At 37.2% G+C, this 13,857-nt stretch overlaps 1 protein-coding gene across 1 annotated transcript in view; it reads left to right on the top strand.

Moving 5' to 3' along the window:
• The window catches only part of CHM (CHM Rab escort protein), a 157,087-nt gene extending 144,780 nt beyond the window's left edge, over positions 1-12,307 (top strand). The window contains exons 14-15 of the mRNA XM_008519568.2: positions 2,675-2,835; positions 8,859-12,307. Of these exons, the coding sequence (XP_008517790.1) occupies positions 2,675-2,835; positions 8,859-9,050 (353 nt within the window). The 3' untranslated portion in view covers positions 9,051-12,307. The remainder of the gene's footprint in view (positions 1-2,674; positions 2,836-8,858) is intronic.
• Positions 12,308-13,857: the final 1,550 nt, after the last annotated feature.

Raw genomic sequence — 13,857 nt, 5'->3', positions numbered from 1 at the left:
ATAGACATGCAGCTATAGAGCAACTATATTGGTTTCATTTGGTAGCCATTGTTGATTTTCTTCTGCCTGCCTTATTTTGTGCTTCCCCTAGTTTAATTTGCTTAAGATCTTATTCTAAATTACCTATTATTTGTTTAGTCCTCTGCACTAATTGAATGAAATGAGCTATTACAGAAAACTGTTTCTACTTCTGGCCAAGTAATATATTCCTAGCAAAACCTCGGTAACTTTAATATTTTTTTTGACAATTGTGCGCTTCATAACATGTTATTTTTCTCCCCATCCCTCTGCCTTCAAACTGACCTCAAAGAAAGATGAAGCAATTGCGTGTCTCTTTGAGAGTTTTAAGGTCAAAGCCTGGTAACTCCCTTGTATCTGGAGCTTTATCTTCAGCCTATGTCAACTTTTGATCTTCCTCGTGGTTTCTTTTCAAAGCTTCAAGCTCTATGAAATTTATTTCCCATAATCTATTGAATTATTCATTTTCCTCAACTTTTATTGAGTGAAAGCCCTCCTCTGAACTGGAATACAAGATAAACTCTCTTAGTATACGTTTAGAAATGGACTGGGCAATATTAAAGGACTTCCAAACTTTAGCCCACTGTTCTGCAATCCTCCCCGAATCTGGTGTCACAAATCACGAGTGCTGTGTTTAAGTATCTTCCTGTAAGAATTAGTGAAACTAAATTCACCAATAAATATAGTAAAAGCCATATGGTTTTGGCTGTGAAATATGAGTTCCTTGTGTTCCTTTATTTTGTCAATAAATAGGTTTTGCCACCTATCATGTGCTTACATGAAGTTAGTACTACCTTAGACTCATAGATCTTAGCATTAGAAAGGGGCATCTTAAGGGATCACTTCTTCCATTCAGATTTTCTTCATTCTATCATGCTATTAATTATGGATTATTCAGGATGGACTAGAAAAATAACATATTTGGAATTCTCTTAGTGGCGATATTTTATTTTATTTTTTATTTATTTACTTTTTTGAGGAAGATTAGCCCTGAGCTAACATCTGCTGCCAATCCTCCTCTTTTTGCTGAGGAAGCCTGGCCCTGAGCTAATATCCATGCCCATCTTCCTCTGCTTTATATGTGGGACACCTACCACAGCATGGCTTGCCAAGTGGTACCATGTCCGCATCTGGGATCTGAACCGGTGAACCCCGGGCCTCCAAAGTGTAATGTGTGAACTTAACTGCTGCACCACTGGGCCGGCCCCTAGATATTTTAAATTAAATGTAATAAAATCCTATTTATCCTGAATTGGGGAATGGGGCATTCTTGTTATATGAATACTGCAATTAGCTGAGAATTCTCTACCTCGATTACCAATTTAACACTAAGTTAATTAACTAGATAATTATGCCTTTAGCATTTTCTTTATGATTCACAAGATGCCTCATGTTCTTGGATAATTTTCATATACATTTGTTGTAATCATCGTACAGAATTTGAATTTTTGTTCAGATTCAGGCTAAAGAAAACACTGTAGTCAATAAATATATTAACAGCAATGTTTTGTTTTCAACCAAAGAAGATTTAATTATAACATTTCTAGGGAAGAAAGGCAGAGAAATAATTATTAAGATAGCTAGGAATAGGCTTTAAGTATTGAGGTTTAATAAGGTTGGACCTTTTAATAAGCACATCATATTTTGCTTATACCTGAAAACAGGATTAAAATCAATTCAGAAATTATTCCTTGAGCATCTGTTGTGTGCTAGACCCTGTATTAGGAAACATAAAAAAGCAAGAGAGTAAGGACTAAGTCTACTTCATCCATGTAGCCCCTGCTCTTAGCCCAATGGCTAACATATACAATAGACGCTTGCCGTTAGATGAGAGAATGTGTGCTCGAAACAACTTGCTGTCTCACAAGCTTATTTTTGTTATTTGTTCGTTGATTGCCATTACTTTCGTGATCCAGTAGAACAAAGTGTTAATGAGTTAGAACATCAAAGTTTTAATCCTGTATATACTATTTTTTAATAACAGCTTTATTGAGATATAATTCATATACCATACAGTTGACTCATTTAAAGTATAAAATTCCCTGTTTTTAATATGTTCACAAAATTGTTCAAACATAACCACAGTTAACTTTAGAATATTTCCATCACCCCCGAAAGAAACCCCATACCCATTAGCAGCCATCCTCCACTTAATCCCATTTCCTCCCAGCCCTAGGTAACCACTAGTCTACTTCCCATCTCTATGGATTTGTCTATTCTGGACATCTCATAATCCTGTATATAGCATTGCTTACTATATAATTTTTCAAGTTGGTTGTCCATGTGAAACATAAAATCAATTTATCTTCTCACTTCATAGGCATAATTTAAGGAGGAATGTGATCATAAGCACTTTGATACTGGTAAGGAGAAATAATAGAAATCTAAGGGAACACGATTGGAGTTAAATCTAAGTAACTTACTAATAAAGTAATTTTTAAAATCTAACTTGTCTTAGGTTGAAAAGCCATTATTGCTTGAACTGTCATACACGTATTAGAGTGTGTGGATACAGATTTAGTGTTGTTTACATACAAAGCTCTGATTTACTACAATATATATATAGTCAGGGCTTTGTTAATAATTGGCTGCATATTGTAGTAATTGACAGGCATACTGTGCTCTAGATGTAAGTAAAAGTTATCTCTACATTTAGAAAATGAAGAAGTTGAAAAGCCAAGACTTCTGTGGGCTCTTTACTTCAATATGAGAGACTCTTCAGACATCAGCAGGAGCTCTTACAATGATTTGCCATCCAACGTTTACGTCTGCTCTGGCCCAGACTGCAGTTTAGGAAGTGATAATGCAGTCAAACAGGTAAGGCTGTTGGTGTTTCTCATTTTTGTGTTACAAAGTTGGTGTGGCAGGGAAAGTGAATTGGTTTTTCCTCTGGGAGATGAGAAAAGAGACTAGAAAAGCATCTCTCTCGTTTAATACCATTTCTGCAACTTGCCCCTAAACTTTTTTCCGTGAACGACAAAGCTACTTTAAATATAATTTAAATAAAGTATTGTTATTTTCACATTCTTGAATATAATGATGAATTATGAGAGATCACTTATGAGTTCCATTGTGGGAAAAAGGATGGAAGATGTTAGAAATACATATTCAGAAAAATGAAGTTATAATACCAGTATTTTAAAGAAACATTGCTTCTAATTTAAACTGTTGGCCTATCAATATATTATTCTGAAATACACAAACCTGTTTTTCTGTTAACCTGAGTCATTTCAGTACCTAGTAAGGCATACAAAATGTAATTTTTAAATGGTTTTGAGGTGTTTTCTTCTCTTGGATAAGAAAATGTAAGTTAGAGTTTTTCACAATTAACATGATCCCTTTAATGTTTTGACACAAGCCAGTGTCCCAGGAGCTACTATCATAGCTGCCGACGAGTGTGTTGAATCAAGGGGGAATTGTGTGGCGGCACTCCTAGTCAAAGCTATGAAGAGGGACAGGGCAGGCTGACACAAGCTGCGAAAAGTGAACAATGATTCCATTATGCTGAAGATCCATATACGTATACAAATACACTTCTCTGCACTTGATAGGAAGAGAAGAGCAAAAAATATCATTTTTTGAGGCACAAGTCGAGATTTTTCACAGATATAGTTGGCACATCTGTCTATTGAATCAATAAATGGATATTTTAACATTGTTTTAAGACCTCAGATGGAAGTTTCATTCCCACTACTGGCAGGAATCTTACAGGAGCAAATTGTCCTCATTGAGCCTTTGATCTAATTTTTAGTCATAGCAGCAAGGCCATGACCCATACATTTACAGTTTTTTGCCAGATTCTCTTGTTTCTCATCTTTGGAGTCTAACAGTCATCCTGGAGAATCATATTCAGCCAGTTATAACGAACAAAAGCAGAAAGTCACATCGCTCGTCCATCATTCATTCTCTTAATTTTATAGGAACCCAAGGTGGTTCAAGCTCTACATTTATGGCTTAGGGCCAGCCCTGATGGCCTAGTGGTTTAGTTTAACTTGCTCGGCTTCGGCAGCCCAGGTTCGGTTCCTGGGCATGGACCTACAACACTCCTCTGTCAGTGGCCATGCTGTCATGGTGGCTCATGTACAAAAAGAGGAAGATTGGCAACAGATGTTAGTTCAGGGCGAATCTTCCTCAGCAAAAGGAAGAAGATTGGCAATAGGTGTTAGCTCAGGGCAAATCTTCCTCAGCAAAAAAAAAAAAGAAAAGAAAAAGAATATTGTTAAACAACTCAAAAAAAAAGATTTACATTTATGGCTTAAAGTGACCAGCCCATTTTTGCTTTGATGTTCCATTTTTTTTCCAAGCAGAAATTGCCACCAAGTTTTCAGCTAGGTAACTTAGGTCATTTTTATTCCTGAGTGAAGTTTAATATTTTTTAACCAAAATGGAAGTCCTTTTAAATAAGGACTTATTTTACAAGTGCTAATGCAATCTAAACTGCAAGCTAAAAGATTATAATTAAAGGGTAATTTTGTCATGAGATAATTTGCTTTAGGAGTATAGTTGTCACGGTAGAAAACAGTATAATGCCGTTTTGGGTACTAATTATTATATACTGTTAAATATAAGTAGTTTTAAATTTGTTATATAACTTTTAACCTCACATCAGTTTGGGGAGAAATATTATAATGCCTACTTTAAAGGCATAAATAATATTTACAAATAGCCAGTTTATTCAGATAAACTGTATTCTGATCCCAGTATATCATCCTGTGTTCATTCTAATCACTAGTTGATGACTTCTGTTTTCCAAATTGTCTATAAAAGCTCTTAGAACATCACCTAGGCTTTGTCTGTGTAGAAAACATAAGCACCTACAGATTTCTTTTTTTACAAAAAAATGCCTCATTTTACGAGTTAGCAAGTTTACATCTGCTTTTCTTAGTTGGAAATGTATAGACGTTGAATAACATAGACCTGTCCCCTTGTGTTCCTCTGGAACTATTTGTGATTTGAAGACATACTGAAAATATAAAGTGATCTGTGTTTAATACTCACAACTGGAAGTTGTGTGCAGGAGCACACCATGACCTTCCCTGTTATCACCACAAGGATGCCAGTCTAAGTGATAGTTGCAATTCTTTCTGTGACTTGCTAGTTTATGTTACTTCAGTTTTTGTCTGAACCTGACATACAACATCTCTTTTCTTAACACAGGTAGTGTCTCATTTACCCACACATACTGATGAACAGATTGGTCTATAGTCTCCTTCTCCCAAGACATTAATAGCTCACTCCTCCTTCAGGAGCCCCCCTCCCCTAGGGGCTGCCACTACCGTGGGAGCAAGAAGAGTTCAATAGTGCTGTACTCTTCGTATTATACTTCAGGCATAAAATGGGTTAAATTGGCTGATATGGGCTGGGCTGGCAACTTCCCCACCACTTAGAATGCTTTTATGGACAGATTAGCGCCTGGCTTGTGAGTTTTGGTACATAATTTGTGAGGTGAAGACTAGCTTTATAGGTCATATGAACTATCAAGTTACTCACATATTGCAGTATCATTTGCTTTCTCATGCCATTGAAAGAGAGGGCAATTTTACGTGTCACATTTTCTAAAGCTCCCATTCACTGAGCATTTCTGTGTGCCAGGCACTATCCTAAGCATCTCACATATATTATCTCATTTGGTCTTCACAACAACCCTATGAGGCAAATATCTGTGACATCCCCATTTTACAGATGAAGAAGCTAAGGCCCAAAGGGGCTAAATAACTTGTCCAAAGGTCACACACCCAGTAAGTTTTTGAGCCGGGATTTAACCTCAAGTCTGTTGGACTCCAGTGCTCGTACACTCATCTAGTGAGCTGTGCTACTTTCATCTTGTTAATGTAGACGCATCCTAAATGCGTTGAAATGCTAGATTGACAAAATATTTTTTTGTTTTGTGTAGATATATGTTAAATCAACAGGAATATCTTAAATAACTCAGCTTGTCCTCTACTTCCCAATATAAGGAAACCAAGTAACAATATGAAACTCTTGACCCTGTAAACTAATTTCTGGCGTAAAGGGCAGGGAGGATTAAAAATTGACAGTTTACTACTCTGAACTGACCGCTTTATGACAATTCTCAGAACTGGGGCTGAGTTGACAAATGAAATGCAGCCGATCAAGGAGCCTTAGGTCAACCTTCTGGAACATGGCAGTTGTCCCCAAAAGGTTCCAGCAGTTAGAGAGAGGAGAGACTTGGGCAGAGCTGGAGGCTGACTGTAGGAAATTGACGTCAGCGAGGGCCAGTGCCAGACGGGCTGAAGGCGGGAGTTCCACAAGCAGGTGGAGCACGAATAAGGGTAGTGCAGCAGCCTGCACTTGGGTGGCAGTCTCAGGAGACATTGTTCGTGACAGGGATATATGGAAACAGATCAAGTGGGATCCAATCACAGGGACTGGGGTTCAGGGGCAAATCTACAGGGAGGTGGCAAAAGGGAGACAAGGGGTGAGACACAGAGGAACTGAAGTAAAAGTACTAGTATTGACGATAATAGTTATTATTATTATATTTATATTCAACATTTGTATAATATACAGTTTTTAAAGTTCTCCCATTCATTAAAAATATATATATTGAGATTCTACTGCACGCCAAGCACTAAGATCCAGAATTGACTAAAACCCAGTTGCGATCATCCCTGGAGGAGCGCTGTCTGGTAGAGGAGAAGAACATGTGAACCAATGACAGTGCAGGGCAGTAGACGCGATAACAGAATAATAGCCAAAGTCCAGAAGTAATACAGAGGAATCCTGAGCTCTACCCAGGAGTCAGAGAACCTTACAAGAGGCATATAAAAGATGAGTAGTGGTTCCTCATCGAAATGGAAACATTCTAGGCGCTATAGCATCTGCAGCAGTCCAGGATGTCAACATCATGGTGTGTTGAAGAAAGTACAAATAAACAAGTATTAGTGAAGCAGGAAGTTTGAGAGGTGGAGATGGAATGAAGGACAAGATGGTAAGACCGGAGAGGGTAGGCCTGCTGGGTTTTGGATGTCATAGTGGGGATCTTGGATTTTTATCCTGTTGGGAGTGGGGAGTCATTGCAGAGTTTTAAGCCAGAAAGTGGCATAAACAGAATTTCATTTTCCGTAGATGGCTCTCTGGGCAGCATGGAGATGGATTACATAGGGAGCCCTTGAGGCAAGGTGGCCAGTCCGGTTCTGAGACGTTGCAGTTGCCTGGGGGAAAGATTGTGCGTGCCTGGGCTGTGTCTGTAGGAAAGGACCAGATGGAGGCAAGAACTAGGAGATAAAATTGATGGGATTTGGTGATTGAACGCAAGCAGAGAGTGAAGGGGAGGGAGAACTTCTACAGACAAACAAGATGGAGATAAAAGACAAAAAAGACCATTAGAGGACATGAAGCATGAGGTAGAGGCTCCGTCTGACCTCAGTCCTGCTTCTAAGGCTATGTCTCCAGCAACGACATGCGGTGAGTTCCCAAGGTGGAAAGCAAAGCAAGCGTCTCAAATATTTAATTTCAAAATATCCATAATAAAATGGCATGTCCAAAAATGCACCCTTGGCCTGTACTCAAGAGGGGAAAAAAGCTGTTTTTCTCTCCCTGTCCCTTCTTTTGACTGCACATCAAAGCTCAAAAGTTTGTTTACTACCCCTCCACCCACTCCCAAAGAATATCAGTTTTAATCACCTGATGCAGCAGTCTACCAACCGTAGATGGCCAAATGGTAAATCGTTTAAATTTTGCAGCCCACGTGGTCTCTGTTGCACCTATTCAACTCTGCCATTGCAGGGCAAAAGCAGCCATAGACAATAGATAGATGAATGAACATGACTGTGTTCCAATAAAACTTTATTTACAATAACACGCGGCAGGCTGGATTTGGCCTGTGGGCCGTAGTTGTCAGCTCCAGGCCTAGAGGATGACCTTGTGTGTATGTCAGGAAGAAGGGTTGAAGTGGTACAGAAATCATTATAGCCTTTAAAACAAACCTGTATCTTAAAACCCTGTAATGACTTTCATTTACCAATAAGAGTGTAAGCTCCTTAGCATGGCAGGGACCCTTATCTAACAATGAGCTGTATTCATCTCAATAAAAGCAGTAATATGTTTAGAATAGAATAACAGTGCTAATTGCCACATTTACTTTCTTGTGTGTATGTGCATTTGTTGTTGTTAATGAAGGTCACATTTACTTTCTTATTCTCTTACTCTGTCAGACTACACTCACTTAAATCTTGACATTTTAACTTATGTTATTATTAATAACAATGATAACAGCTGCCATATATAGAGGCTTACTCTCTGCCATTTTATAGACAAGGAAAGCAAGGCTCGGAAGTTGAGTAAGCATTCCCCAAATCGTATTGCTGTTAAGTGACAGAGCCAGCATTTGCGCATGGCTGTCTACTCAGAGTCCGTGATCTTGAACACTGTGCTATACTTCTTAAAGCCCAGGGGGAAAGAAATTATACTAGAAGAACAAATAGTTGAGCAAAAATGAAGAATTTTCTTGATTTGAACAATGACTTGTTAAAATTATTATATGCCAAATTGTACAGAAAGACTATTAAGGGAAATTGTATTTCTATTGACATGTAGAATGAATGTCCTTAAATTCTCAACTATCTGAACATTTGATAAAGACTCTAATCAAGTACTGATATACTTGAAGGATGGACCTGAAGGTGTGTAAAGAATTAGAAGGAAAAAACTCAGGGAATTCTGAAAGCAGATTTTTAGAAGGTCTTATATACTGGGTAAGGTTATATAACTTAAAGAAATTTTTGAGTTGATAGTTTATTCTTTTTAATACTGCCAGAAAGCCACGTACATTTTACACTGATGTCCAAAAACTATCGTGTCCTTTCTTCTCTGGCCAGGCTGAAACCCTTTTCCACCAAATCTGCCCCAATGAAGACTTCTGTCCACCACCACCAAATCCTGAAGACATTATCCTTGATGGAGACAGTGTGCAACCAGAGGCTTCAGAATCCAGTGCCATACCAGAGGCCAATTCAGAGACTCCCAGGGAAAGTGCAAACCTGGGAAACCCAGAGGAGCCCTCTGAATAATGGATATGCACCAAACTGGATACCCCACTTTGGAAATTCCTTCTGGCCTCAGAGTCTTCTTGATGGAAGTACTGTTTGAAAAATGTTAGAAAGCAGCAGCCAGTTGACATGCAGAATTACCAAGAGAAACAGGTCATAGAAATACAAAAGGGGGTTTTCCTTGAAGAGGACATTCCAAGAACACAGAACACTTGTAAAGCACATTGACTTGCTTGCTTTAAGATACCAAACCTGTGGAATTAGCAGATAAAAATTATAAATGGATTGATTCCCAAGAATATAGCTATGGATATGAAAGTGATCCTATGCATCGTTAATAATTCTGTGGTATTAGGACAGCTTTTGCTTGCCACTTTGGATCTTTGTTTGAAAGCCACATCTTCAGAATCAGCTCATATATTTCCTCTGGTTATTTGAATTATATTGTCTTTGTGGGTATGAGTATCATGACACAAATGACAAAAGCATATTAAGTATAGTTGAGAAAAATTAAACTATCGTGATCCAGGCAGGAGCCTATGTTTGGAATAGAGGTTTGTTTTGTTTTCTATCTTGAGAAGTATTGAAAATTCTAATATTAAAGTAGACATTTTTACAAACAAATCGTAAGTCCACTACTCAGTGTTTTTTTAATGTTAGCAGTGATATTTGTATGTGAATCATTTACACACTAGGAGAGCTCAGTACTGAAGAAATGGAAGGAAAGACTTGGATAGGCTTATCAGTATTTGGAAATTCTGTCTAGTCAAGAAACTGGAGCACTAGCCTAATCGACTATGGACCTAATTTAGTCCTAGCTGTGCTACTGATATTAGGCAAATTGTTTAATTTCTGGGCCTTGGTTCCTCCATATGTAAGGTGGAAATAGTAATACTCTGTCTACTGTGCAAATGATTTTGAAGATAAATGCAGTGCCATCTTTAGAATGGTTTTTCTGGAAGAAAAGTTGTTTCAGAATTTTCCCCTTAACTTGGAAGTGAATTTCAGAAATCTCCTGCAGCAAATACTTGTTTGCTGTCAACTCCCCCAACACAATAGATGAGTGTTTTTATTGTATTAAGCTTTTAAAATAAAAATCTATTTCCTAAATTAGTATTTTATAGTCTTATACATTAGTAAGCATAGTAAAATGTAGAATTGTGGTTTTGAATCTTAATAAGGAAAACACTCTCTAAGTTCTTCATATTCCTTTTCTGGTAGGTAAACCTGAAACCATCAAGGACTCTGATAGAGTATGACAACTGGTAAGCCCTCATATGCACTTAACATAAAAATGTTTAGGCTGTACATAGGCAGCAAATCTAGTTACAGTGACAGTGCCTATATTAAAATTTTTCCAAATGCCAAGCTCTGATGGTTTACTTTTTTTGAGCAATAGTTTGGACTTAATAACTTACTTCAATAAATAAATACATGAAAAGTTTATTGCCGTGCAGTCTGGCCTATATCGCTGATCAAGGAGCCATGGCTACCATGGAAGCACATAGCTCTTCCACGCTGTAGCTGCAGCGCAGCTCTGACCTCTCCAGATTTCTGCGCAGATCTTAAAGGAAGCTAGCTCTGTTGGCTCACAGACTCATGGGAAATGGAAAGAACCAAGGAATGTAGCTTTTGCCTCACCTTTCCAGACCCCTGCAGATATAGCTCAATCCAGATGAAAGGAAAACCTCCCCAGCCTCTCAGGCTATTCCTAACCCCTCTGCCCATTGTACAGCCCCTCTCCTGTCTCTTTCGTCCCCTTTCCCTCTCTTCCCCTTTTATAATGTTATACAAATCAGGGACAGTAAATCACATTAAAACCTACTTTGATATATGAATTCAGACCTTGCTTAAGTCAAATCATGTTTCCTAAAACCCAACTGTGGCATGCACTAAATGCACAATACATGCCTATAAGCACCGGCTATTGGCCCTGCCCCTCAATACCAGCAATATAAAAGGTTCCACTATATGAGAGTATTGAGTCTGAATACAATTGCAATTAAGTTGCACAAATTAAGATATTATATTTTGTTATAGTCTTAGAATTAAGGCCTCTCTGAATGCAGCATGCACATTTGTGTAAACAGCTAATCAGGGTAGGCCCAGAATAGCTAGAAAAGTTCTGACAGCTTTACTGCAGCTATCTCTGTGTAGAACAATGAAGGGGATATTCTGTGGTCTCATGGCCCAACCCATATTGTACCCTATTTCATCCGTTAGCTAGCACCAGAATCTCTCTTCCAGGTTATTTATTAAATACTGTTGAAACGTTTAAAAGCTCCTCAATATGGTTAGTGATAATTAAGATACAACTGTTAAAAACATTGTGTTAGAGAACTTTAGATATTTCCTGTTGCCTCAGAATGTAATAGAAATTATTCTAAGAGCTTTCTTTCTAGCTATCTTAATTACTGCAAATAAATAATTTGTTTTCATAGTTTTAAGACGAAAAAAAAAACTTTTTGTTTTGTAAAACTGTAAGCCTGAAGTCATATGAATAAAAATAATACGTTGTAGGTGATGCAGAAATTTCAGTAGCTAATTTAAAATTTTGGAAATTGCTATTATCAAAGAATTTTGATTCGTGTGTTTAAAATGTTTAGTTATGCATGCTTCTTATTAACCAAAAATGATAATGCCATTGAGTTTAGAGATCAATATGAAAACCAATTACTAACCCTATGTTGATACTGTATTTTTGTCTAGTTGGTATGCCTGCCCAGGAAAACATATATATATATATTATAAACATATATATTTTTATAGGAAAGCTGAGTTATAATTTTTCCCTATCTCCTATGATGTTTAGTTGCCCATAGTAAAATAGCATGTTAACGGTTAACTTCTAGAACGGTAGTTTCTGAGATTGGCAGCCTTTTGTCTAAAATAATGGCCATGCTAATGATTAACTTCTGTTACATCTGTCGTTCCCAAGAAGGCAGCCCTTTGTCTAAAGTCCTTAAGACTTCAAAAAAATTTGTTGAAATTTGATTGCTAAATAGTAGTGATCCTTTAAAGCAGGAATTAAACAATTTTCATACAAATAAGTTATTTACTGCTATTGGTATCAAATAATTTCTCTTCTGCTCTTGGTTAATTTTCTTATATGCATTTCAAAAAGCATGAATACATGATTTATAATTTGCACACTGTAACGGTAATTTTTTCAGAGGAAATAAAGTCTGTTTTCAGTGCCTTTCAGGTGTGATGTCCTATTTTCTTAATATTAAAATCTTATATATGTGCCAAGAAAATAAAGATTGCCTTGGAACTGATTTATTTGTTGATATCAGTCTGTCATTTAAGTACTTAGTTAATTGTCCAGCTGTATACTTGGTTTTGTTTCTAGGCATCTGTCAACTGTGAGAGGTTTGTAAGAAAGGCAATCAAATGATACACGAATATGATTTACTTAGCGAACTGTTGCAGATGCCAGCATCAGACCTCATTCTGTTTGAAATCAGTGCTGTGAGGCGTGGGCTATGGCTTTGCAGTACATTGATTGCCTACAGACTGTTTTCACATCTCACTTAGTGTATGAGAATCTGAAATGTTTTTCATATTTACTTGGCGAATGAAAACTTGAAATGTTTTTCTCTGTGGTAGTTGGGTCCCCAACTGCTTACTTGCAACAGACAAGAGACTACTGATGTTCTTTTTATGCAGACATCATTCGTTGAACTATGATTTGTTCTTGAATCAAATAATTAAAGCAGAGTGACGTTTTCTGTCAATTCCAAGTAGTTTCTAAAGCTTCTCAGACAGGATGCATTCAAAAGATAACAGGACTCTTTCAAAACTGGCAATTTATCCATGCGATTATTAATAAATCAAGTTTAAGAAAGATAAGGTTAATTGAATTTTTAAACAAGTAGCGGTATTATCCTTCAAGCACCTTGGAGCTCATACAGTATTCACACTTTTTTTTCAAACAAGTACTTTGATGTGTTTGATTTCTCCTCTTTAATGAAGGCTTTCGTAAAACACCAGTTAAGTGGTTTAACACTTAGCATCCCAGGTCACATTTTGAAGGCCACTTTTCTTTCCATCAATGCAGTTTAGCTGTGGAGCTGCAATGAGATGCCCTTCTATACAAATTGCCACGTCTGCTTTTTCTGGTGATGATGACTGTTAGGACCATTTGACAGGTAATCATTAGAACTTGAATCCTCGTAGACTGTAGGGTCTTTTCACCTATCACTGAAGGGGGATTTATGCTGGTAACTCCTATTAATGTTAATAGGACTTGCATGTGTAAATCCTCTTCCTATCAATGAGACAGTTGACCCCTAAAAGCTATTCTTTAGAAATGGACACTTGCTGATCTAGAAGCATTAATGAATTACTCTATTCAGGATTTTCACATGTGGAAAAAATTAGCAAGACTGTACTAATTCAGCAGAGGATTTGTTTGTAGAGCTTGAAAAGATGAAATACTAGCTCTTAATTTTCCATTCCCATTTCTAAGGTGTTAGATACTATTACTCTGTTTCATATTACCAACATAGTTTTTTATTCTTATTTTTGAAAGAATTAAATAATTTTGCCCAGAATTTAATCGAAGTCACATTTTAATGTGCCAGTCCTAGCCTATAAGTTCTGGAAATATTGAACATTTTAAAGCTATGTAATACCCCAGTCTCATAGTAATCAAGGAAATGCAGACCAAACCAGGAGATTTATTTTGCTTATCAAGTTGGAAGAATCCAAAGGATCAATAATATCCAGAGTGGTGAGGGTGTAGGGAAAAGGCACTCTTGTACATTATGTCTACAAGTGTAAATTAGCTATACCCTCTTTGACCAGTAATTGGGCAGTGCCTATC

Source organism: Equus przewalskii, chromosome X (genome assembly GCF_037783145.1).
Source record: "Equus przewalskii isolate Varuska chromosome X, EquPr2, whole genome shotgun sequence".
In the NCBI taxonomy this organism is placed as follows: domain Eukaryota; kingdom Metazoa; phylum Chordata; class Mammalia; order Perissodactyla; family Equidae; genus Equus; species Equus przewalskii.
Note: the sequence above shows the minus strand (reverse complement) of the source record. Positions and strands in the feature narration are given on the sequence as shown.